The sequence below is a fragment of the Suncus etruscus genome, chromosome 4 (genome assembly GCF_024139225.1).
Source record: "Suncus etruscus isolate mSunEtr1 chromosome 4, mSunEtr1.pri.cur, whole genome shotgun sequence".
In the NCBI taxonomy this organism is placed as follows: domain Eukaryota; kingdom Metazoa; phylum Chordata; class Mammalia; order Eulipotyphla; family Soricidae; genus Suncus; species Suncus etruscus.
This window is the reverse complement of record NC_064851.1, coordinates 104,038,664-104,061,813: the sequence shown is the minus strand read 5'-3', so window position 1 is coordinate 104,061,813 and position 23,150 is coordinate 104,038,664. Positions and strand designations below refer to the sequence as shown.

Below are 23,150 nucleotides of genomic sequence, written 5' to 3'. Positions count from 1 at the left end.
ACACAGGGCCAGAGCCAAGACTGTGCCTTTCTCGGGTTTAAGGTATCGGTGGGGCCTGGGCATCCCCAAATGACCACAATCTAGCAGCCAGTTTATGTCTTTGCTCCACAGGACTTTTTTTTTTTTGCTTTTGGGTCTCACCCGTGGTGCTCAGGGGTTACTTTTTATGCTTAGGAATCACTCCTGGCAGGCTTAGGGGCCATATAGGATGCTGGGGATCAAACCCAGACTGACTATGTACAAGGCAAATCCCCCCCCCAACTGTGCTTTGGTCCCCAAAGGACATTTTTTGTTGTTTCTTGGGTCACACCTGGCGGTGCTATAGGGATACTCCTGGCTCTGCGCTTAGAAATTGCTCCTGGCAGGCACGGGGATCATATGGAATGCCAGGATTCAAACCACTGTCAGTCCTGAGTCGGCTGCATGCAAGGCAAATGCCCTACCACTGTGCTATCTCTCTGCCCCCCAAGGGACATTTTTATTATGACTTTCGGGTCCCTCTGAGGCCAGAACCAGATCTAGTGGCTCAGGGTATATGTACTACATCTCTGCCCAGCGAGCATCCACATGGCTCCAGGCCTCAGGCACCCTCTCTCTCCTCTCTCTTTCTCTCTTCCTCCTTCCCTCCTTCCCTCCCTCTCTCCCTCCCTCTCTCCCTCCTTCTCTCTCTCTCTCTCTCTCTCTCTCTCTCTCTCTCTCTCTCTCTCTCTCTCTCTCTCTCTCTCTCTTTCTCATTTGCTGGGGCCAGTATCGGGACATACATCTCCTGTTTCTTCAAGGGGCAGGACAGGAGCAACCCTTTCCCTCAGCACCTGGGCTCCACCTAGGAAAGGCAGCAGGATCCTGTCTATACATACAGAGGCATTGGGGGTCGGGGGGAGCACGCTGAGCTCCAGTCCCAAGATCACTAAGCCCCTGGATGATGTTATACATTATTTATTTGCCTTCTCCCAGCTCCAAAAACCTCAGTTGCAAAAGAAGAACCAAGTAGTGCTTATCTCCTGGGGTTGCTGTGGATTTAAGGAAGCCTGACATTAGGTTAAGTTCTCCCCTTTTATGTGGGGTGTGGGGTTCAGGGCTCAGGAGACCGGGCGGTGCCAAGGATCAGCTCTGGGCCTCTGGTACTGCCGCGCACACCAATTCTGAGAGTTATCGAGTTTCCTTTGATGTACCAATCCCTGTTTATAAAGCAGCGCCTTGCAGCAGGCAACCATCCCAGGAGACGGGGGTTTAAATGACCCACTCAGGAACTCACATCCCCGTTTCAGGCCACTGGAGGACATGGGGAGGAGAGTGGGCTGGCAGACTACGTTCCTTAGGAACCTCAGTTTCCTTACCGGCGGCACCTCACAGTGGCCTCATGCTGGTGATCACAGGCTGAGGACACATGGGGAGGACTTTGGCCTCCAAAGTCAGACCTCAGTAGATCAGTGAGGACCCCTCAGGAGAAGAGGGAAAGTTGGGGTCACCCTTTCCTGATGTTGGGATTTGCCCCCCCCCCTTCACAGCTGACCTTCCCACCTACCACCTACCCCCATCCTGGCTCTGATTTAGGAGAAAGTTTCTGCCTCTTAGATTTCACCTCCTTTATTCCGAGAGTCCAAAGAGCATGGGAGAGGTTGGGAGCGGGGGAGAGTGCATGGGAATGGAAACCTGGGGTCCAGGTGTGTGGTTCACAGAACTCCCTTTCCTGTGGAATTCACATCCTCTCAGCACGAGTGCTTCTCTCTGGACAGTCTCAAGGGGACGGACAGGGTGTCGTCCCCCCCCCCCCCACACACACACACGCAGGTAACATAATCACAAAAACAGATAACGGGTCAGGAATGTAGAGGAGATATCTGGTTGGCAGTATTCCTCTTGAACAAAACCTCACCAAGGGGGACCCCTGGAGCTTTTGTCCTCTCTCCAGCAAGAGGGCAGCTGGGAGGGTGAGCAGCTGACCTTGATTTGATCCCCGACATCTCTTATGTTCCTTTGAGTACTAGCAGGAGTGATCTCTGAGTGCAAAGTCAGAGCAGCCCCTTGAGCACCGCCAAGTGGAGCTTGAGATCCGAAGTTTGATGACAGTATGTGGAATCCCACGTCTGTCATCTGGAGAGTGGCTTGAGCTGAGGTTTGAGAGGGGAGAGAACTGGGGTTCCTGGATGGCTGATTGGTTCCGCCTCAAGCAGGGGAAAAAGAATCGCTGGGGTCCCGACCCCAGGGCCTGGGTCTCCAAATCCTCCTCCGCCCCAGGCCGTGCTCGTTCTGCGCCCGCTGAGCCCCGGGGAGGCGCTCGCGGAGGGCCGCGCGGTACCAAGAGGCCCTGACTGGACGCGGCAGTTTTGAAAATACCGAGGAAGTTGATGTGGGCCTGGGCCCAAGCGTGACGAGGAGGAAGGGAGGGATCGCGGAGGAGGAGGAGGAGGGGGAGCCGCGGGCCCTGGTCTGCGGCCGGCCCGGCCTCCAGCGGGAAGCGCGAGGCGCTGCGGGATGGGCAGCGGGGCGCCCCGAGCCTGCGAGCCGACAGACACCCCGCTGGGCGCGCCCCGAGCCTGTGAGCCTGCGGACCCATCCACAGCCTTCTGGGCGCACCCCGAGCCCTCGAAACCGCCGATCACCCCCTGGGCGAGCCGTCCCTTTGGCCCCGCGCTCCCTGCACCCCCGGACAGCTCCAGGGAACTGCTCGGAGATAGGCGGCCCGGTGCTCTCACTCAGGACCCCTGAAGACTCCCCCCAGCACCCCAAAGCTGCTGCGGCCTGCCACAGGGGGCCCTCCCAAGGCCAGGGCAGAAGGCACCATGAAAGGTAAAGCCCCACAAACATACGTCAGGGGATGTCTCTCTGGTACCCCCATCTCTCCTCTTCCTCCCCCAGTGCTGGGTGGTCAGGGGGGCCTCCAGGCAGAGGGCCTGAGTTGGGGCTCCTAGGGAGGGAGTAGGAGGGCAGGAGGGACCGTTGGAGCTGGCACACCCGCTCACCCCCCTTGTCAGTCCAGTTCTGAGCCTGCAGTTGCTCCCCCAAACCCTTCAAAGGTTTTCAATCACCCCAGAATGAAACTCACCCTCTATTGCTCATCCACGCATGGAACCCCTTTCTGAGGTTCCTGCACCCCCACTTGGCCTGCTGCCTCCCCTACTTCCTATGCAGAGCCCTAGCCCTGACCCCAGTCTCTGAACCCTCACCCTGACCCTACTCTCACCTCCTGTTTGGAGCATGAGGTCTGACCTGAGGTCAGAGGTCAGCTTCCATCTCCCTCCCCACCTCCAAATTAGAACCCAGATGCTCAGGCATACACCCCAGGTTGGGAACAACACCTGAGAGGTCTGATTTTATCTGGATTTGGGGGCCACATCCTGCTGTTCTTGGGGCTCCTGCTTGGTTTGTGCCTGTTCAGCCCAGAGACCACAGCCAGACCCACCTTTGGAGCTTTGTTTGATTTGTTTTTCTTTCTAAGTTTTGGGTCACACCCCAGCTTCCTCCTAGCTCTGCACTCAGAGATTGCTCCTGGTGATGCTCTGAGGGATCCCTGGAGGTGCTGGGAATTGAACCCAGGTCATCGGTGTGCAAGGAAAATGCTTTCGCAGCTGTGCTATCACTCTGGCCCTGCCTCTAAGGTTATTTTGGAGTTTGGGGCCACGCCCAGCAGTGCTCAGGGATTACTTATGGCTCTGCACTGGGGAGTCACTCCTGGGAGGCTCAGGGGACCCCATGAGATCCAACCTGGGTCAGCCTTGTGCAAGGCAAATGCTCTCCCTTCTGTGCTCTGGCTCTGCCCCTGAGGTCTTAAAATGCCACATGGTCCCCTTCAGTGACCCCACAGTGTTCAGGGTAGGGATCTGGTAGGCTCCTTATAATGAGGCCCTCCCATCTCTGAGCCTTACCTGACATGGAAACAGAGAAACACCTTTGAGAGCCCCTCAAAGCTTTTTTAGTGGGCCTCCCTAGCTTTCTGGACCACGCTAGGGAACTGTGTCTTTGTTGAGAGAGATGCCATGAACCGGCCAGTGGGGAGGCCCACTTCAGTCTGGGCAGTCAGGGCTGGCTTCAAGCTAGGCCACTGCCTCTGGGCACTGTGGGGGTCTCAGTCAAAGTTGGGCACTTCACCTGCAAATGGGGTGCAGCCTGGCACACCCCACCTCTGTGGCCTCTGCTACATGTTGCCCCACCATCCCCCACACACTTGGCAAGTGAGTCTTATCGAGCTCCGGGAGTTTTCTGGCTACAGTCAAGTCGGGGACCCTAAACCCACAAAACACCCGGGGCAGCCTCTGTGTGTAAGGGGGTATCTCCTGCCATGGAATGCATGTGGCACCCCATAGTCCTTGTCCTAGAACATGATTTCATAGTTTGGGTGCTACTCATATGAGCCAGGACAGTGGGAGCAAGGACAGAGATGAATAGGCAAAGGTACCTCACTCTAAAGGGGTGACGTCAAAGTCCCCAAGAGGAGGAAACCAGACTACAACCTCTCTGTATGAACATCCCAGAATCAGGGTGGGTGAAACCCAGGGCAGGAGGCAGGGTCTAGGACTCCTTTCCCTTTATGCCATGGATCCTCCACTTAGTCCCCAACAAAAAGAAAAGAACTGCAAGAGCCCAAGAGGGAGTGTGTTTGCCTTGCATGTACTCAACCCTTGATGCAGAACCCTGAAAGCACCACTGGATGTGGCAAAAAATAAAAATAAAAAGGACCAGTTCTAGGAAGAATCTGAGGACTGCCCCCCCCCAGGACTCATCTCAGGATCTCAGCACCCCCAGGCCCCCTAATGCTCCTAACCCAAGACAGCACACGGGGACCCCCAAGATCCGCATACAGTGGCATGGGTGCTGGGTCATGGATGGGAGTTCCAAACATCCTGCTGATGTTTTTGTCCTGGAATTGGAAAAGGAGGAAGGCTAGTCTCTGGCCTGGCTGGTGCAGAGGAAAGGAGGGAGAAACAGGGAGGAGGGAGGACTTGTTTTTACCCACATGGAAAAGCAAACCCCTTCCCCCACCCCACCCCCATAGAGAATGACATCGACTGGCAAAGGTCCAAAGGTCCTCCCCCACCCCCTAGAGCAAAACATGGTGAGGTGATGTTTGGTTTGGGGGCTGTGTGCAGCTGGCAGGGTGGTACTAAAGCCAGAAAACATGTGTGTGCTCAGCCTGGACACCCAGCGGCCAGGTGCCAGCCTGCTCACTGCCACGCTGCCACGCCAGTCCCCCTGCCCGCTTGCCAGGCAGCTGTGGTGCAGGTACAAGCTGGCACCCCTGAGAGGCGCAGTTGCCCCTGATTCTGTGATAGCCCCTTGGAGCCGCCCTCTGTCCACTGGGCCCCTCAAATGAGAGGCTCTTGGCCAGGAGTGGTGCAAGGGACTGAGCTTTGTGGGTATGACACCCAGGTTCAAGCCCCAGTCCTGCCTGGTCCCCTAAGTTGTGCCCCAATAGCCCCAGCAATGGGAAATACACCCCCAACCTTGCACTGCCAGGTATAGCCCGCCCTCTCCTCTCAAATGTAAAATGAGAGGAGCCTGTGTGGGGTGCATAGGATCCTTTGCCCAGCTCTCCAGTCCTCCCCTGCACTCTCCCTTCTCCTGGGTGGTCCCTAGGCGGTGACTCAGCCCAGGCGCTGATCTGAGTGGCACTTGAGGAGTGGAAGTGACTGTAAGGGCTGGAAGTCCGCCCCATGCCTGAGCCCCTCCCAGTTCCCTTGGGGACTGGTCCTCAGTTGCCAGGGACAGAGCAGAGCCACACCCTCGGGGCCAGTGATGGGGGGGACTCCCGTGGCAGGGGGGAGGGGCAGTGCCCACACCTCTGGGCAGAGGGCAGACATGGGGCTGAGGATCCAGCAGTGAGAAAATTCCACCCTGCAGATTGGCGGACAGGGACTGGGAGGAAATGGGGGTGCTGGAAGGAGCCTGACGCCAAAAGAAAAGCTGCCAAAGTGGCAGAATGGCCTAGAACCCTGAAACACTGACTCAGTGCTCAGATTTTGGCCAACTTGAACCCTCAGCATCTCATATGCACACAATGATCTTCATGCCAGCCGGTGGGGGGAAACATTTTTTCAGTCTGGGTGGTGCCCAGGAGCTGCTTCTGGCTGGAGCGGGAGTTTGTCCTGGTGGGGCTGGGGCACTGTATAGTGAGAGATCCACCGCAGGGTCTCCTGCATGCCCTGTGACCACTGGGTGCCTTGAATCAGTGGCCCAGTTCCGGGCTGGGGTCATTTCAGTCATGCAAGACCCACACCCTGAGCTAATTGATGGGAGAAAAAGAGAGCCTTCCTGTCCGTGAGGAGGCCGGGTTGGCAGCAACCACCCACAGCTGCGCTGGACATTGGCATCAGCCACTTACTCTTCGCTACCCCTCCCTGGTCATGCTTAATTCTGAAAATATGTGCACATGTGTATGTGTGTGTGCTTGCATACCTCTCTGTGTGTGTGTGTGTGTGTGTGTGTGTGTGTGTGTGTGTGTGTGTTGTGGGTCCTGGAGGTAGACCAGATCTACAGGCAGAACTGCATTGCAACCGGATATCCCTGGAAAGTCTCCACAGTTGTTACCCTGAACACTCCTGGAGAAGATACATGTTTGCTTTCCTTTATGGGTTTTTTTTTTTTTTTTTTGGGTGGGGAGGGAGTCACACCCAATGGTGCTCAAGAATGACTCCTGGATCTGAGTTTAGGGATCATTCCTGGTGGGGTTTGGAGGACCCCCAAATGCAGGTGCCAGGTTCCTAAAGACTGGCAGGAAGCCCTACCTCTGCATGCGAGGTTCACACACAGGGACACTTGCTGCCCTCTTATCCTCTTATCCACTTCCCCATACTGCCTGAACCATAGATTCAGATTAATTCACTCAGATTAATTCATCTGGATCTCCCTGGCTGAGTCTCGTGTGTGTGTGTGTGTGTGTGTGTGTGTGTGTGTGTGTGTGTGTGTGTGTGTGTGTGTGTGTCGTGCACGCAGGGTCAGGTATGGTGGGGTGTGAGTGGAGCTCTTCCAAGCAAGGGATTATCATGTCAAGATCTTGCCAGCTAGACCAGATGTTACTATGCTTTGACCAATTGAACTGATGCTCATGGGCCTTGGCCACGGAAGTGCCTGTGCATGTATTATTGGATTTGGGGCCACTCCTGGTGGTGCTCAGGGCTTACTCCTGGCTCTGCACTCAGGGATCACTCCTGGCCAATCTCAGGGGACCCCTATAGGATGCCAGGGATTGAACCCAGGTCAGCCTCATGCAAGGCAAATGCCCTCCCCACTGTGCTGTCACTCTGGCCCAATAGAACTCCTGACTCATTAATAACAGCTTTGCATTTGCATTTGTCAATGGTTTCCTAATACTCTATAGCATGGCTTTGTAATGATTTATCATTATTCTGAGAGGGAATTAGGGACCATATCGTGGTGTGACTGGATCTTATTCCTGACTACACTCAGGGGTCACTCCTGGTGGTGCTCAAGGGAGCCTTGGTGATGCTGGGGGGGGGGGAGTGGGGGGAATCCAATTGGGCTCAGCCATATCCAAAGCAAGTGCTGTGCCCTGTCCTGGATTCCTGGCCCTGGAATACTTTACTCAGTCAACCCTGAGTTTTCTCCAGCACTTATCCTGGAATGAATGAGCTCAGCCCAGCTTCCCTGCCTCCTTGTCCTAAGGATCCACTTAGAGAAAATTCCTCGAAGGGGTATTGCTGAGTCAAAGACACGCTGAGTTGGAAATGGACCTGAAGAGCCAAGTGCCTTCTGCCTTTCGCCCACGCTGGGTTTGGGTGGCACCTGCAGACAGGGACAGGGAAGGTGGGAAATAGGACTCAATGGATAGGATGGATCTTTCCAGAAAGGGAGGAGGTGAACTCAGCTCAGGAGAATGAAGAGAAGGATAGAGAATGGAAGGGTGACGGGGAGGCTGCAGTTGCAGGATTTGAAGGGGCCAGATCCAGCCCCCCACTAACATGCTGAGTGTTCAAGGAAGGCAATTGGGCACTGGGGTACAGCAGCTGATCCTAATCGTGGATTTGGAGTAGTATAGGGTAGGTTGCCCCCCCCCCAAAATGGAAATGGGGCTCCAAAGGGTCCCTCAAGGTCTTGTGTTCCAGGGTACTTTCAACACTCACACAGTCTCTGAGAGAGATGAGAGACAAGCCAAGAATCATCATCTCCTGCTGCATTCATGGCTGAGTCTTTCTCCCAGGGAGTGGCCACATTCAGCGGCCAAATAATTCTGAAAAGCACAGAATGAATTAGACACAAATCTGGCCTTTTTAATCTACCACACCCCCAGAACTTTCCCCATTTGGAGACCTTGCTGAAGGGAGTATGTAAGCGGCAGCATTTTCCACACCCCTGTGGCTGGGTAAAGAAGCTTACAGAGAATGGTTTGGAGCAAGGGGCCCCTCGGATGTGTCTAGAAAAGTGGATTTCCTGAAAGCCAGAAGTTAGAGCAAAGGGGAGTGGGGTGCAGGGTGGGGAGTGAGACTCAAAATTCTACCAGGGTGAAAATCCCTGTGGGGGGCAGAGCCATAGCATTGTGGAAGGCACTTACCCTGCACATGACTGACCCAGGTTTAGTTCCCAGCACTCCAAGGCCCACCAGGAATGATCACTGTGCACAGAACCAGGAGTAACCCCTGAGCACTGCTGGGTGAGACTCAAAAACCAAAAAAAAAAAAAAAAAAGTAGCCAGTCTAGGGATGGAGTGATGGTATAGTGGGGAGGACACTTGCCTTGCATGTGCCCAAAATGGTTTCTCAACATACCAGGAGTATGAGTGAATAATAATAATAATAATAATTATTATTATTATTATTATTACAGGAGTTATCCCTGAGTGAATAATAATAACAACAATAACAACAACAGGAGCCTGAGAGATAGCACAGCAGGTAGTGTGCTTGCCTTGCACACAGCCAACCCAGGTTTAGTTCCCAGCATCCTATGGTGTCCTGAGCCTGCCAGGAATGATTCCCAATAATCATAATAATAATGATCTGGACAACTGGTCTACCAAGACTCAAAAGTTTTTCTCCACACACACGGTCCTCTTCTTTTTTTTTTCTTTTTTTTTTTTTGGGGGGGGCCACACCCGGCGTTGCTCAGGGGTGACTCCTGGCTATCTGCTCAGAAATAGCTCCTGGCAGGCACGGGGGACCATATGGGACACCGGGGATTCGAACCAACCACCTTTGGTCCTGGATCGGCTGCTTGCAAGGCAAACGCCGCTGTGCTATCTCTCCGGGCCCACGGTCCTCTTCTTGATTGTCTGTGGAGGGTTTCCCTGCAGTTGGGAGGGGGGGATAATTCTGCTTTCCCCCTGGGGTTTCAAGTGTAGAGGACGGTTGGCCTGAATCTGAGAGTCCCGCTGCTGTCTGCAGAGGGGCACAGTAGGGGAGAATAAGACAGTTGAATAGACCTGCCACTGGTCTGGTCTACCCAGCATTATGGGCATTACTGAGAAATAGGTGGGCACCCCAAGTTATGGTACCACTGTGGCACTGTGGGGGGCAGGATGTATACACCATGGAGTGAACCCCATCTACTGGGGACCCATGTCCCTTCAATGCCAAGCTCACCCCAATGCAAAATCCAGAGCAGGAAAGGGAGGAGCAGTAAAGGGGGAGTACATAGTGGTAAAGTTTGAGGGGTGAATGTTAGTGCCTGCTGGATTCTGAGGTACAGGGGACACAGTGGGCAGGAGAGATTGCCCAGGGTCAGGGTTGTCCAGAGACTGAGCTGAATAAGGCCCTTCCAGTGTAGACTCAGCCGCAGAGGAAGTCCTGGGGGCAGATTCTCAGCAAGCAACTCTTGGCCTTAATTACAGCCTGTGAGGCTGGACACCAACCACTTTAGGCTCCACTTTAAATACAGCCCCAGCTCAGGGGACCGAAAGTTTTACTTTCCCTGACCTTGGTGGGGCCTGGGAGGCCAGGGATAATCATCAAGAATGTTCCTGTCCTCAGTTCCTGAGGCCTGCGTCCCCCTGATGAGGCCCAAGCCAGGCTGTGGGGGATGGTAGGAAAGAGAATCAATTCCAGGTGTTTGGGGGACTAGGATGCAGTCTGCAGTAAGGTTCAAGGCTGCTTCAGGCTTGGAAAAGGGACCGGAGATGGTCCTCCCCCCACTGGGCTCCTTTGGGTCCCCACAGCCAGAATACAGACCTGTAGAACAGGCAACTACCATGTTGCTGGGTTTTGGCCACACCCAACAGCTCTGGGCTCACTCCTGACTTTGCACTCAGGGATCACTCCTAGCAGTGTTTGGGGACCCTATGCGATGCCAGGGATGGAACCTGGGTCACCTGTGTGCAAGACAAGCGCCCTCCCTGCTGTGTTCTGGCGATAGCTCCTGACCCTTTGGGACTAGACAGGTGATAAAATGACATAGTCCCTCCCTACCACCCCCTCTCTACTGCCTTCAGACATGGCAGAGAGCAGCATGGGATCTGAGGGAGTGGACGGTTGGAGGAAAATTCAAGCCAGCCTAGCCCACCTAATCATTCAATGCCATAAACATCAATCTTGGCCTCTGCTGAGAGCTTCATCCTCTTCCTCCACCCTCTGGCCAGAACCAAAGCTGTTTCTTGAATCTGTTGAGTTCGGACTTGCAAAGGGTTTGGCTTGTAGGAATCTCCGGAAAGCTTTGGATGATGGGCTCATGGAAATGACCGCACTGAGAAGCGGCCACATTCCAGACCTGTAAATTAGGGTCCCTCGGTCCCCAAGCAGCACTGGTGAGCAGGAAGTCCAAAGGGTTAGAAAGAGGAGCCGCCTTTGGGGACTGGGAGAGGCTGAGTTATGTGAGTTGATGAGAAGTCAGCAGGGGGAGCTGAGCCAGACAGACCCTCCCAAACATGAGAGGGTTGGGGAGGAGAGGAAAGGAGGGATAGGAAGGGAAAGGATTAAAAGAGAGGGAAAGGGGAAAGAGAGGGGAGTGAAGAGGAGAAAAAGGAGAGAGGGGGAGAGGGAGATAGAGAGTGAGGGAGTAAAGCACTAGGGCACAGCGGGTGCTGAAGTCTTAATTAATCCCACTTGCTGACTTGTGCAGGTGCAGAGGTGGGGGGCACCCTTCTGACCTCCCTTAACCCTTTCTGACTGCTTTCTTGAGTTGGTTCCTAAGTAGGTTGGTTTCCCTAAGTAGGTGGAATGAAGCTGGAGCCCAGCAGGGAAGAGGGAGCAGGGCTGACAGAGGGAAGAGCAGCTGTTTCCTGAGGGGGGGGGGCAGCCCACCTAGGGGTGAGGCTGAGGTCAAAGGGCCACCCAGGCCCCTTTGGGGAGGACAGACAGATACCAGGGCAGTGGGCAGGGACCAGGAACAGTGAAAGGCTCCTTTCTTTCTCATTTCGTTTTGTTGTTTTGGGGTCACACCTGGCGGTGCTCAGGGTTCACTCTTGAGTCTGGGAGACCCAGTGGGATGCTGGGATTGAGCCCAGCTTGTCCCTGCAAAGCTAGCACTTTGTCTGCAGCATTTTTGCAGCAGCCCCAAAGATCATTACTTCTCTAGGGCTGTTCTCAGGGACTATACTCAGTTCCCTGCTGGGGGAAGGGGTGTCACTTTTTGCATTTTTGGTGGACCACGATTTCCCTTGCATCAGACCCTCTGCTTGCTCTGAAAATCTTCCCAGCCCTGGACAGCTGCTTCCTTCAGTTTTTTTTTTTCCCTCTGTTGTTCTTTTATTTATTTAATTATTTTTTTTGGACACCACACCTAGTGGAGCTCAGGGGTTACTCCCGGCTCTGCTCTCAGGGATCAGTGCTGGTGGTACTCGGGGGCCCTATGGTATGCCAGGGATCGAACCTGGGTCAGCAAGTGCCCTACATGGTGCCCAATGGTTCTGGCCCCCTATGTGTGTTTTTAAGCAGGACAATTCTATGCTGGGGAGGAGGGAACAGGGAGCACTCCAGGCTGCGGGAATGAAAAGGAATGATAAGGAATAGGGAGCACTCCAGGCTGAGGGGGACAGTGAAGAACACTCCAGGCTGGGGAGGATGAGACAGGGAGCACTTAGGCTGGGAAGGAGGAGAAGGGGACCATTCTGGGTTGAGGAGGAGAGGACAGGGAGCACTCTAGGCTGGGAGGAAGGGACAGGGAGCACTCCAGGCCTGGAACTGTGAAAAGCTCAACCCTTAATTCCTGTACTGTTTCCCCCACCCCACCAACGGGGAGATCATAAAGTTCCCAAGCATGGGGATCCTCAGTCTCTTTCTTCTATCCCCTCACCTTTAGGATTGCCCGTGGGTATGCTGGGTGCCAAGTGGGGGGGCAATGCTTGGACTGGGGCCTCAGAGAGGGGCAGGCTGGGTCCCCCACTGACAGCTCCCACTCCACGGCAGTACGGTCAGCCAGTGGCGATGGAGATGTGCTGTGTGTTGCTGAGGAGCTGGAAGATGATGAAGACATGGCGTCCTTCCCAGGAGCACGGGCAGGTAAGATCAGGGGGAACCTGACATGCCCCACCCCTACCTCAGAGTGTGAGGGGCTGGGTGTGACCCCAGAATCTAGTCAGAGCTAGGGTGTGAGACTGGTTTCTTCTGAGGTCTGTGCCTCCGTGCTGTGAACCGCATTACCCAGCACACCCAGGCACCTGCAGTAGGGCTGTTGGGGTCCCAGCTCTTTCCATCAGCTGTTTGGATACTTGAGACACCTGCAGGGATCCAGCCCCCAATCTAGACATAGACAGAACATCAGGACTGGTGTGATCCCAGGACTCAGTATAGCAGGAAAGTTGACTCACTTAGGGGCTTCCCACCTGGAGCACCAGGGTTCCTGTTGAGCTCTGGCTCCTCAGCTTCTAGCTCCATCGAGCAGGGAACCCCACTGATGCGTGGGGAGCATTGCTGGATCTCCAGGAGGAACATAATGGGAGGACGAGAGCAGACTTCCTGTTTCCCTGGGGTATTGGGCAGGACTCAGAAGGAGAGTAAGTCACTCCAAAATGTGAGGTGTTGATCTCTGTGCTGCAAACACAGGTGTGCATGTGCACATGTTAAGCACATGTGAGAGTACATATGTACAATTCCATGTAAATGTCAAGCACATTTGTCCATGTAAACATGCATGTGCAGAAGTACATCTTCACACATGGATATACATGAACATTGACCGCAAGAAGTGCCTGTAATATGAATATGTGCGCATGCAAGCACATCATGCAAGTGAAGTACATGGGTGAACACACATGCACACAAACACGTTTGCACACATAGGTGCACATGAACACATTCATACTCATGCACTTGGCTTATACACATACACACACACACACACACACTCACACACACTCCAAAACCAAGACCAGGATCCCAGTAGCAACACAGATCTTCAACACTAAAACCCAGGTAGTCCCGGGAACAGGGAGGCCCGTCAGCAAGCAGGGAAGGTGGACTGGGATTCTGACAGGGAGGATCATGGGGCAGGCTGGTGAGGAAGAAGAGGAGGTTTCATTGGGTGCTGAGGGCCCTGACCCAGGTTCTGAGAACTGACTGGGGAGGGGGGCTGGGCGAAGAAAGGCTGGAGAGGTCCTAGCTCCCAGTCTCGACCCAGCACTATCCTGCTGTCCCCACAGGCCTGTCCGGCCCACGCTGTAGCCGCTGCCAGCGGACACTGTCACTGCACACGTCCGTGCGGATCCTGTACCTCTTCCTGGCCCTTCTGCTGGTGGCTGTGGCAGTCTTGGCCTCCCTGGGTGAGTGCGCCCCCTCCCACCCTCCTTCGGACCACTTCGGGGCCCCTCTGAGGCTGTGTCCACACTATGTACAGACACCTCAAGACCCCAATCTATATCCTGGCCAAACCCACTGACATCCAATTCTGGGTCACGGCAAACAAGCAGGAGCTGCCTCTTGGGCTGTCTGGCATGGCTGTACCTTTTGCCCCAGTGGAGAAACCCCTTTGGAGGAAAATCTGCTGCCCTCCGTCTAAGCCCAGGACAGGTGAATTAAGGGGTTTGCGTTTTTCCCTGTTTCAGAGACCATGTTTCATGGTGCAGGAGTCACACCAAGTTGTGACCATGGGTCATACCTGTGGTCCTGAGGAGACCTGGGGAGGTGAGACTGGAACCTGGCAGCCTGTCTCCTCCTTAATGGAGTTGGCAGCGCTCAAGGAACTGTTTGGGTGTGAGCCCTTGTGGCCTGGGAACTTTGCACTATTTAGGGGTTTCTTGGGTGTTGATTATTGTGGTGGTGGGGAGGCTGCACACCATCAGCCCAGGAGATGAGCATGCATGTCCCGTCATACTCCAACCATGGATGTTATGATTTTGGGCGCCTTCCATGGCCCACACGGCCATGGGTGGATCCCACCCCAGCTCTAAGCCAAGAACGTGAGCTGCTTAGTGGAATCTCAGCCTTGTCTTTGCCAGCACAAGGGGCAGGGCCGACCCCATGTTTCCTTGGAGAGCAGTTGGAGATTTGCATGTTCTTCCTGGACCCAGCCTTGCAGTTTATTTGTGAACCAAAGGCAGCAAGAGGCACCGCGGGAAGGCTGTGAGGGCTGTGTTCCTGGAAACAGGGACCCGCCCTGCCTAGAGCAGTTCTCTAGGCTTCTCCATGTGCATCATGAGCACAAAACCGTTGTATCTTAGTACCACCTTATCTAAGACCAGATGGGCTCATGGAGGTGCCATAAAGAGAGAAAACAGGTTCCAGTGGAGGTAGAAATACAAAATGAGGGGCCGAAAGACAGCACAGTGGGAAAGGAGTTTGCCTTGCTTGGGGCCACCTGGGCTGGTCCCTGGCACCACGTAGGGTCTCCATAGCACTTCAGGAGTAAGCTCTGACATAGCCAGGTGCAGCTCCTGAAAGAAAACAAATAAAAGATGAAATGGGCAGGCAGCTGTGCATCAGTATTCATGGATGTTGGAATAAATAGACCTAAGAGCTGACAGATGTCGATAAATATTTATGAGCCCAAATGCGCGCTACAGAGTCCTGGCCTTGGCACAACACCCATCTGAGGTTCTGCCTGGAAAAAAAGTGCTTCAAGACTGTTTCTTCTTAAAACTGATGTATTTCAATTTTTGTTGGTTTTGTTTTGTTTTTTGTTTTTTTTTTGTTTTTTGTTTTTGTACCACTGGCAGGACCCAGGGCTTACTCCCAACTCTGTGCTCAGGAGTACTCATGGTGGTTTTTTTGTTTTGTTTTGTTTTGTTTTTTTGGTCACACCAGCAGTGCTCAGGGGTTACTCCTGGCTCTATGCTCAGAAATTGCTCCTGATAGGCTCGGGGGACCATATGGGATGCCAGGATTCGAACCACTGACCTGCATGCAAGGCAGATACTTTTACCTCCATGCTATCTCTTCTCCTGGTGGGTTTTGTGGGAACCTTTTGTGAAGCCACAAAAGGCCCAATTTTTGATTGTTTTGTTTGTTTGTTTGTTTGTTTGGGGGCCACATCCAGTGGTGCTCAGGGGTTCCTCCTGGCTCTGTGCTCAGAAATTACTCCTGAAAGGCTTGAGGGACCCTATGGGATGCCGGGGATTGAACCTGAGTCAGCTGTGTGAAAGGCAAATGCCCTCCCCGCTGTGCTGTCACTTTGGCACCCTAACTTGTGTTTCAACAAGGGCACTGATGCCATTATCTGGACTGGCAGAGCTGCCCCCAAGGGCCTGGATCCACCACCCAAGTCTCAGTGTTCCCCATCCTCTCAAGAGCAGTCTCCTCAGTCCTCCTCCCCTACCCTCCTCAGTACCCCAACCTTCCCCATCCTCTGTCTCCTGCAATTTTCATCACACCAAGGAGTTTGCTTTGTTGATATTTTTTTTTTATTATTGAATGTTGGAAAAAAATGATGGGGGCCAGAGTGAAAGCACAGTGGGGAGAGAATTTGCAATGTAGCCAATCCAGATTCAATCCCTGATATCCCATAGGGTTCACGAAGCACCACCAGGAGTAATTCCAGAGCACAAAGCCAGGAGTAAGCTCTGAGCATCGCTTAGTTGTGGTCCCAAAACAAACAAACAAACAAGCAAAAAATGAGACATATCTGAACAGTGTGCAAGTATGTGGGGAAGCCTCTGGTGCCAGGCTCAGGTTGTCCACATGCACCTCTGGTCATTCTCAGCCAAGTAGGCTGAGAGCTCATTGCAAGAGCCTGCAGATGTGGAGCTGTTACTGGGCCTGTGTGCTGAGACCTGCAGTTACTCGGGGGTGCTGGGACCTCCAGGGCCTTCTTGGGGTGCTCAGGAGTATCCAAGGCTGCACCCAGCTTTGCTCGGGTCTATGTGGTGCTGGGTCTATGTGGTGCTGGGTCTATGTGGTGCTGGACACACACTCAGCAGGGACCCCAATCACTGTGCTATCTCCCATCCTGTATGGACCTATGCACATGTGGGAATGCAGAGGTTCACACCTGTGTCTGTGTGTCTGTGTGTGGGGGAACAAAAAGCTTCTCTCTGGGGCTCAGGGATGGAGAAAGCCATTGGCCTCCTAGTTTAGGGCATTGTAGGCTGTCTGGGGGTGCAGAAGAAGCTGGGTGTCCACAGGTACCTGACTGCCCTAAACCTCACACCTGCCCACAGTTTTCAGGAAAGTGGACTCACTGTCTGAAGGTGTCTTGCTGGCCCAGGCTGCGTATGACAGGAAGCTTGTGTCCATGCAGGAGAACCTCCAGGGGCTGGGTAAGTGTGTGTGGTGGGCATCAGATCAAGGCCCCCTGTGTCCCACTGTCCCCCCTTAACCCCCTCTGTGGCCCCTGGCCCCTGTCTACCTGTCCAGCAGTAGGAAGTTGGGACCCTGGTTAGCTCTGGGGCTGGGCAAGTGGTTCAGCAAAAGCCTTTGGGCAGAGCACAAAGAGCAGAAAAAAGAGCCCTGTGGACCGAAATGATTATATATTTTATATATTTATATATTATTTATATATTTTAAGCACCTCCATGGGTGCTTGGGTACCATCAGGAAAGGGGTAAGTTAAAATCTGACTCAGGGCCTTACATTGAGTTTTCTCCTGGCCCTGAAGTTATGTATTTGGGGTCACCCCCAGTGAGCTGCACATCAAACTAGGGCTCCAACATGGCACACTTGGACTCCACCCTTTGAACCATGGTCGGGTTCAAAGGAGAATCTAGACTCTGACCACAGAGAGGTGTGGGTGACCCTTATCTCTGCCTCTTCTCAGGTGGGAGAAGGCCTCACTTCTACTGCCCATGTTATGGAGAAGGTTGAAGAAGGGGACAGACAGAAAAATAGGGGGCACTTCTAGCTCTGATCAGGCCTCACTCCTGGCTCTGTATTCTGGGATCACTCCTGGCTCTGTGACTTAGTACTCAGGACTCACTCCTGACTCAGTGCTCAGGGCTCATTCTTGACATGGTGCTGAGACCTGAACCTGGATGTCAGCAGCACCTTGACCTTTGCCATTTTCTCCCGCCCCATCGAAATAGGCCTCTGCCAGGCACCATGTGTGCAGCTAAAACTCCAGATCCTCATGTGACTAACCAATATGTCGCTCCTTTTCTCCTCAAGACCTGCCAGGACCCAACAATTGCTCCTTTTGCCAGGAGGCAGGGCAGCTGGGCCTTGAGATCCAGAAGCTGCAGGAGGAGCTCGGGGGTCTCCAAAAGCTGCTCATGGCCCAAGAGGCACAGTTGGGCCAGACGACTCAGACACACCAAGTCCTCTCATCTACCAGCTCCCAGATGGTGCAGGACACGGGTCGCTGCTCCTTCTCTGCCCACCAAGTCAACCAGTCTCTGGGGCTCTTCCTGGGCCAGGTGCAAGGCTGGCAGGCCGCCACAGGCCGCCTGGACCTGGCGCTGAAGGACTTGGCGCAGGAGAGTGAGGGCGTGCAGACCTCACTGCAGCAGATCAACTTCACAGCCGGACAGACGTCTGAGTGGATCCAGGGGCTGCGCCGCAAGACGGCCGAGGAGACCCTGACACTGCGGAAGCTGGTTAGCGACTGGCAGAACTATACCCGGCTCCTGGGCGGTCTGCGCATCTCATCGGCCAAGACAGGGGACGCGGTGAAGAGCCTTCAGGCCACACTGGGCACCGCCTTGCAGCGTGCGGGCCAGAACGCAGACAGTGTTCACGAGCTGGCACTGCAGGTGATGGGGTTGCAGTTGCAGCTAGACAACCTGTCGTCGTCGTTGGATGACCACGCAGAAAACATGCATGACCTAGACTACCACGCACGCTATGCGCAGAACCGCACTGTCGAGCGCTTCGAGACACTCGAGGGCCGCATGGCCTCGCATGAGGTGGAGATCAGCACCATCTTTGCCAACATCAACGCCACTGACAGCCACGTGCACAGCATGCTCAAGTACCTGGACGATGTGCGGCTGAGCTGCACGCTGGGCTTCCATTCACACGCTGAAGAGCTGTACCAGCTGAACCAGACAGCGGCCCTCGCTCTGGCCACCTCCAGCCTGCTGCGTCAGCGCCTTGGCCTGCTCAGTGTCCGGCTTGACTGGGACGTCCGTAACCTGTCCCTGGTCATGGAAGAGATGAAGGCCGTGGACACACGGCATGGGGAGCTTCTCCGCAATGTCACCATCCTACGGGGTGAGTAACGGGAAGTTGGGGGGGGATGGTGGTCAGATGACAGAAGCTGGGGGGGGGGAGGGTTTGGGGTGGTGCCTGGCTTAGCATCTGCCTGGCTAAGTGAAGGTTCACAGAGCTGGAAACCTTCTAGGTCTAGGTTTGGTTTGGTTCAGTTTGGTTCGGTTTGGGTCACACCTGGTGGTGCTCAGGGCTTACTTGTGGCTCTGAGCTCAAGGACCACTCTTGGTATACTCAGAGGACCATAGGAGGGACCCAGGGACAGAACCATCTATCTCTCCAGTTCCTTGGCTTGGTTTTGAGGTCACACCTGATAGTGAGCCGAACTGACTCCTGGCTATGAGCTCAGGGATTACTACTGGCGTCCTAAAGGGCCATATGAGGGGCCAGGAATAGAACTCAGGTCAGCCAGCTGCAAGGCAAGTGCCTTACCTGCTGTACTATCCAGCTTTCCAGCCCCTTTTGGGTTGATTTTGGGGCCATAGCAGATGATGTTTAGGGCTTTCTCAGGCTCTGAGCTCAGATGGGACTTGGGGGACCTATGAGACGCCAGGGATAGAGCCTGGGTTAGCCAGGTGCATAGCAAGAGCCTTATCAACTACACTAGCTCTCTAGCTTGGTTTTGGGGCCACACGTGGTGGTGCTCAGGGCTGACTCCTGCTCTATGCTCAGGAATCACTCCTGGTGGGCTCAGGAGACCTTATGGGCTGCTAGAGATTGAACGTTGGTCTGCCCTGTAGAAGGCAAACAGTTTCCCTGCTGTAGTGTCACTCTGGCCCCTAAATATGTTTTTTAATACATATACCCATATAAAGTGGCTCTGTTTTTAGTCCTTGTTTGGATTTATATAATTAACTCACTCATTTTGGTTTGGGGACTAGATAGGGGTGCTCAGAGTTGAGTCCTTATTCTGCGCTCAGGGACCAGGTGTTTTGTTTTTGTTTTGTTTTGTTTTGTTTTGTTTTTGTGGTTAATGGCCACACCTGGTGGCGCTCAGAGGTTACTCCTGGCTCTGCACTCAGAAATCACTCCTGGCTTGGGGGACCATATGGGATGCCAGAATCCAACCCAGGTCCATCCTGGGTCTGCTGCATGCAAGGCAAATGCCCAACCGATGTGCTATCTCTCTGGCCCCCTCAGGGATCAGTTTGTGTGTGTGTGTGTGTGTGTGTGTGTGTGTGTGTGTTTTGGAGGGGGAGAGCCACACCTGGCGATGCTCAGGGGTTACTCCTGCCTGTCTGCTCAGAAATAGCTCCTGGCAGGCATGGGGGACCATATAGGACTCCGGGATTTGAACCAACCACCTTAGGTCCTGGATCGGCTGCTTGCAAGGCAAACGCCGCTGTGCTATCTCTCCGGGCCCAGGGATCAGTTTTGATGGTTCTTGTAGTGCCAGGCATTCAACCCAGATCTGCCATGTTCAAGGCATGTACCCATTATACTATCTATCTGACCTCTGATTTAATTAAATTAATTAATTTGTTTTGGGGGCCATCCATGGCAGTGCTCAGGGCTTACTCCTACTTCTACACTCAGGATTCACTCCTGGTAATGTTCAGGGAAACACTATGTAATGCCAGGTCAAACCCAAGTTTGTCATGTGCAAAGCAAGCGCCCTCCCTGTTCTTTGACCCCTGATTTTATTTGTTTGATTTTTTTTTTTTTTTTTTTTTGGTTTTTGGGCCACACCCATTTGGCGCTCAGGGGTTACTCCTGGCTATGTGCTCAGAAATCGCCCCTGGCTTGGGGGAACCATATGGGACGCCGGGGGATCGAACCGCTGTCCGTTCCTTGGCTAGCGCTTGTAAGGCAGGCACCTTACCTCCAGCGCCACCGCCCGGCCCCTGTTTGATTTTTTTTTATTTATGGTTTTTGAGCCACACCCAGTGGCATTCAGGGGTTATTCCTGGCTCCGCATTCAGAAATTGCTTCTGGCATGTTCAGGGATGCTGGGGATGGAACCTGGGTCTGTCCCATGTTGTCTGCATGCAAGGCAAATGCCCTACCACTGTGCTATTGCTCTGGCCCTTTATTCCTTATTTTTAAATGTATGTTGTAGCCAGGAGCAACTCCTGAGTGCTGCCGAGTGTGGCCCCAAAACAAAAACAAATCAAAAAGTATGTTGTTTGGGGACCACACCCAGAGTGTTAGGGGGCTACTCCTACCTCATTGCTCAAGAGTGGCCCCTAGTGACAATTTAGGCACTACGCAGTGCTGGGGATCCAGTCCAGATGTTCTACATGCAAAGCCTGGGTGAGCTCCGGCCCTTTGGGCATCTCCAAGAACCTTCCTGGTTAATGCTGTTTTCTCCTGGACAGGGGAAAAATCATTGCAGAGAAAAGGCAGATCCTGGCCCTGGTGTCCAGCAGAGGCCATTCACTGCCACATTAAACTGTCCTCACATCCAAGGCCAGTCCAATATCAGTGGAGTCCATCCTGGCTCGGAGTCCCTTCCCTGATGCGGGGCTGAGTTTCTGATGCCCAGTTTTAAATAGCAACAGCTCAGGAAAGTTGGGGAGCAATGCCTGGATCTCCCATATTCATGGGTGTGACCCAGTGAGGACCCCCTAAGAGAGAGGAACAGTAGAGCAGAAAGTGACACAGCCTCAGCAGGACCCAAACTGCAGACCTGGGTTTCCGGACGAGGAAGTTCCAGAGTGGACCTCGCTGTCCTGTCACCACAGGTTCCCCAGCAGCTCTCAGCTGTGCCTCTCTCCTGCAGGGGTTGGGGACTGCCTCTTCCTAACCAAGCACCTCTGGCACACTCTCTGCTCCCCTTCCCTTGAGGCCAGACTGAGATCACAGTGGAAAAGGCATTTGCCTTGTATGTGGAGGACCCCGGTTTGATCCCCAGCATCCCATAGGGGCCCATGAGCACTGCCACGAGTGATTCCTGAGCACAGAGCCAGGAGTAACCTGTGAGTCCCACTGAGTGAGGCCCAAAAATCCAAGTATCAACCCCCACACTGTGGACTGACCCTCTCCTCCTCTCCCACAGGTGCTCCAGGACCCCCAGGGCCTCGAGGACTCAAGGGCGACGTGGGAGTGAAGGGAGCTGGCGGCGGCAGAGGACCCAAAGGAGACCCGGGCAGCTGGGGACCCCCTGGGCCTCAGGGACCTCAGGGCCAGTCGGGAGAGCCTGGACCTCAGGGCGAGCGGGGCCCTGGGGGTCCTCGAGGGGTTCTGGGCCTCAAGGGCTCCAAGGGCAGCTTTGGGGCAGGGGGCCCCCGTGGCCTGCCAGGCCTCAAAGGGGATGTGGGACCTCCAGGCTCACAGGGTCTCCCTGGGCCTCCAGGGCCCCCTGGGCCTCAGGGAAAGCCAGGCCTGGCTGGGAAGACGGGGCGGCCTGGTTTCCAGGGGCCCATGGGACCTAAAGGTGACCCAGGGATCCAGGGGCCCCCCGGCCCTACAGGAGACCCTGGTCCTCCTGGAAGCCATAACAGCTACTGAGGGGAGGTCTGGGAAGGGGCTGCTGGACCCAAAACAGTGGTCCCTGGAGCCCCATAGGGTCAGTCCCCAGGCCTACCCCCTGTCCCTTCAGGGCTGATGCACATTTCCACCTCCAACAGGCAGGAGGAGAAGACAGGACTCCAGTAATGGAGCCCACCGAGGGCATTGCCTCTGGGGAGACCCCAGCCTCTCTCCAAGTGTCAGGCCTTCACCCCCTCCCAGCTTCGGGGACCTCTTTGGGGTGGCCCATACTTACAAGGTCAGAACCTCTGCAGCAGGTTCATATACAGACTCTGTAGGGCAGGGGTCTCAAACTCGCAGCCCGAGGGCCATTTGTGGCACTCCGTACAACATTTTGTGGCCTGAGGCCGGCCTTCAAATATCGCAGCGTTTGTGATTATTCGCTTACCAGATAATCACAATAAAAATCGCATTAGTGGGCCCGGAGAGATAGCACAGCGATGTTTGCCTTGCAAGCAGCCGATCCAGGACCTAAGGTGGTTGGTTTGAATTCCGGTGTCCCATATGGTCCCCCGTGCCTGCCAGGAGCTATTTCTGAGCAGACAGCCAGGAGTAACCCCTGCGCATTGCTGGGTGTGGCCCAAAAACAAAAAAACATAAAACAAAAACAAAACAAAACAAAATCCCATTAGTAAGAAAAAAATCGCATTAAACATTCGCATACCCCGAACAGTTCCATTCAGGGTATGCAAATGTTTAATGCGATTTTTTTATTGCTAATATTTGGTAAGCGAAATCCCTTATGTGGCCCTGCCTCACTCCGACTTTGCCTCCTGCGGCCCCCAGGTAAATTGAGTTTGAGACTCCTGCTGTAGGGTGAGGGGCCTGCAGACATGAACTTGGGGGTCGGGCCTGGAACAAGGACACCTCATCCCCCCCATGCAGGGACTATGTCCTGGAAACATCCCAGGCCTCCCGAAGCTCTCAGGAGCACCCCTCAAAGGAGAAGTGGTGCCAGCCCAGATGCTCCAGAACATTCATCCTCAGAGCGGAGGAACGTGGGCAGGTGCTGGGGCTTGGTAAGGCCCCTGTGGCACCCCTTGAGGTCACAGGGGACAGAACAGACTGGGGAGGAGGGGAGCCCTGGAGCCAGACACTGTTTTTTACTCCAGCAGGACCCCAAGGCCCACAAAGGAAAGTAGGGTCTGCAGTCTTATGCACATGGGCCTCTCATCTCTGTCCTGCTCCCCAAGTTCAAGGCTCCTTGGGATCCGGCGTGCA

The 23,150-nt window shown here is 54.2% G+C and overlaps 1 protein-coding gene across 1 annotated transcript in view; it reads left to right on the top strand.

The window, feature by feature from the left end:
- Positions 1-21,908, top strand: part of SCARA3 (scavenger receptor class A member 3) — a 43,058-nt gene extending 21,150 nt beyond the window's left edge. Inside the window, exons 5-14 of the mRNA XM_049772631.1 lie at positions 2,239-2,295; positions 2,342-2,790; positions 4,768-4,880; positions 4,994-5,053; positions 12,184-12,195; positions 12,291-12,383; positions 13,523-13,642; positions 16,475-16,573; positions 17,418-18,461; positions 21,457-21,908. Coding sequence (XP_049628588.1) covers positions 2,239-2,295; positions 2,342-2,790; positions 4,768-4,880; positions 4,994-5,053; positions 12,184-12,195; positions 12,291-12,383; positions 13,523-13,642; positions 16,475-16,573; positions 17,418-18,461; positions 21,457-21,908 — 2,499 coding nt within the window. The remainder of the gene's footprint in view (positions 1-2,238; positions 2,296-2,341; positions 2,791-4,767; positions 4,881-4,993; positions 5,054-12,183; positions 12,196-12,290; positions 12,384-13,522; positions 13,643-16,474; positions 16,574-17,417; positions 18,462-21,456) is intronic.
- The last annotated feature ends 1,242 nt before the right edge of the window (positions 21,909-23,150 follow it).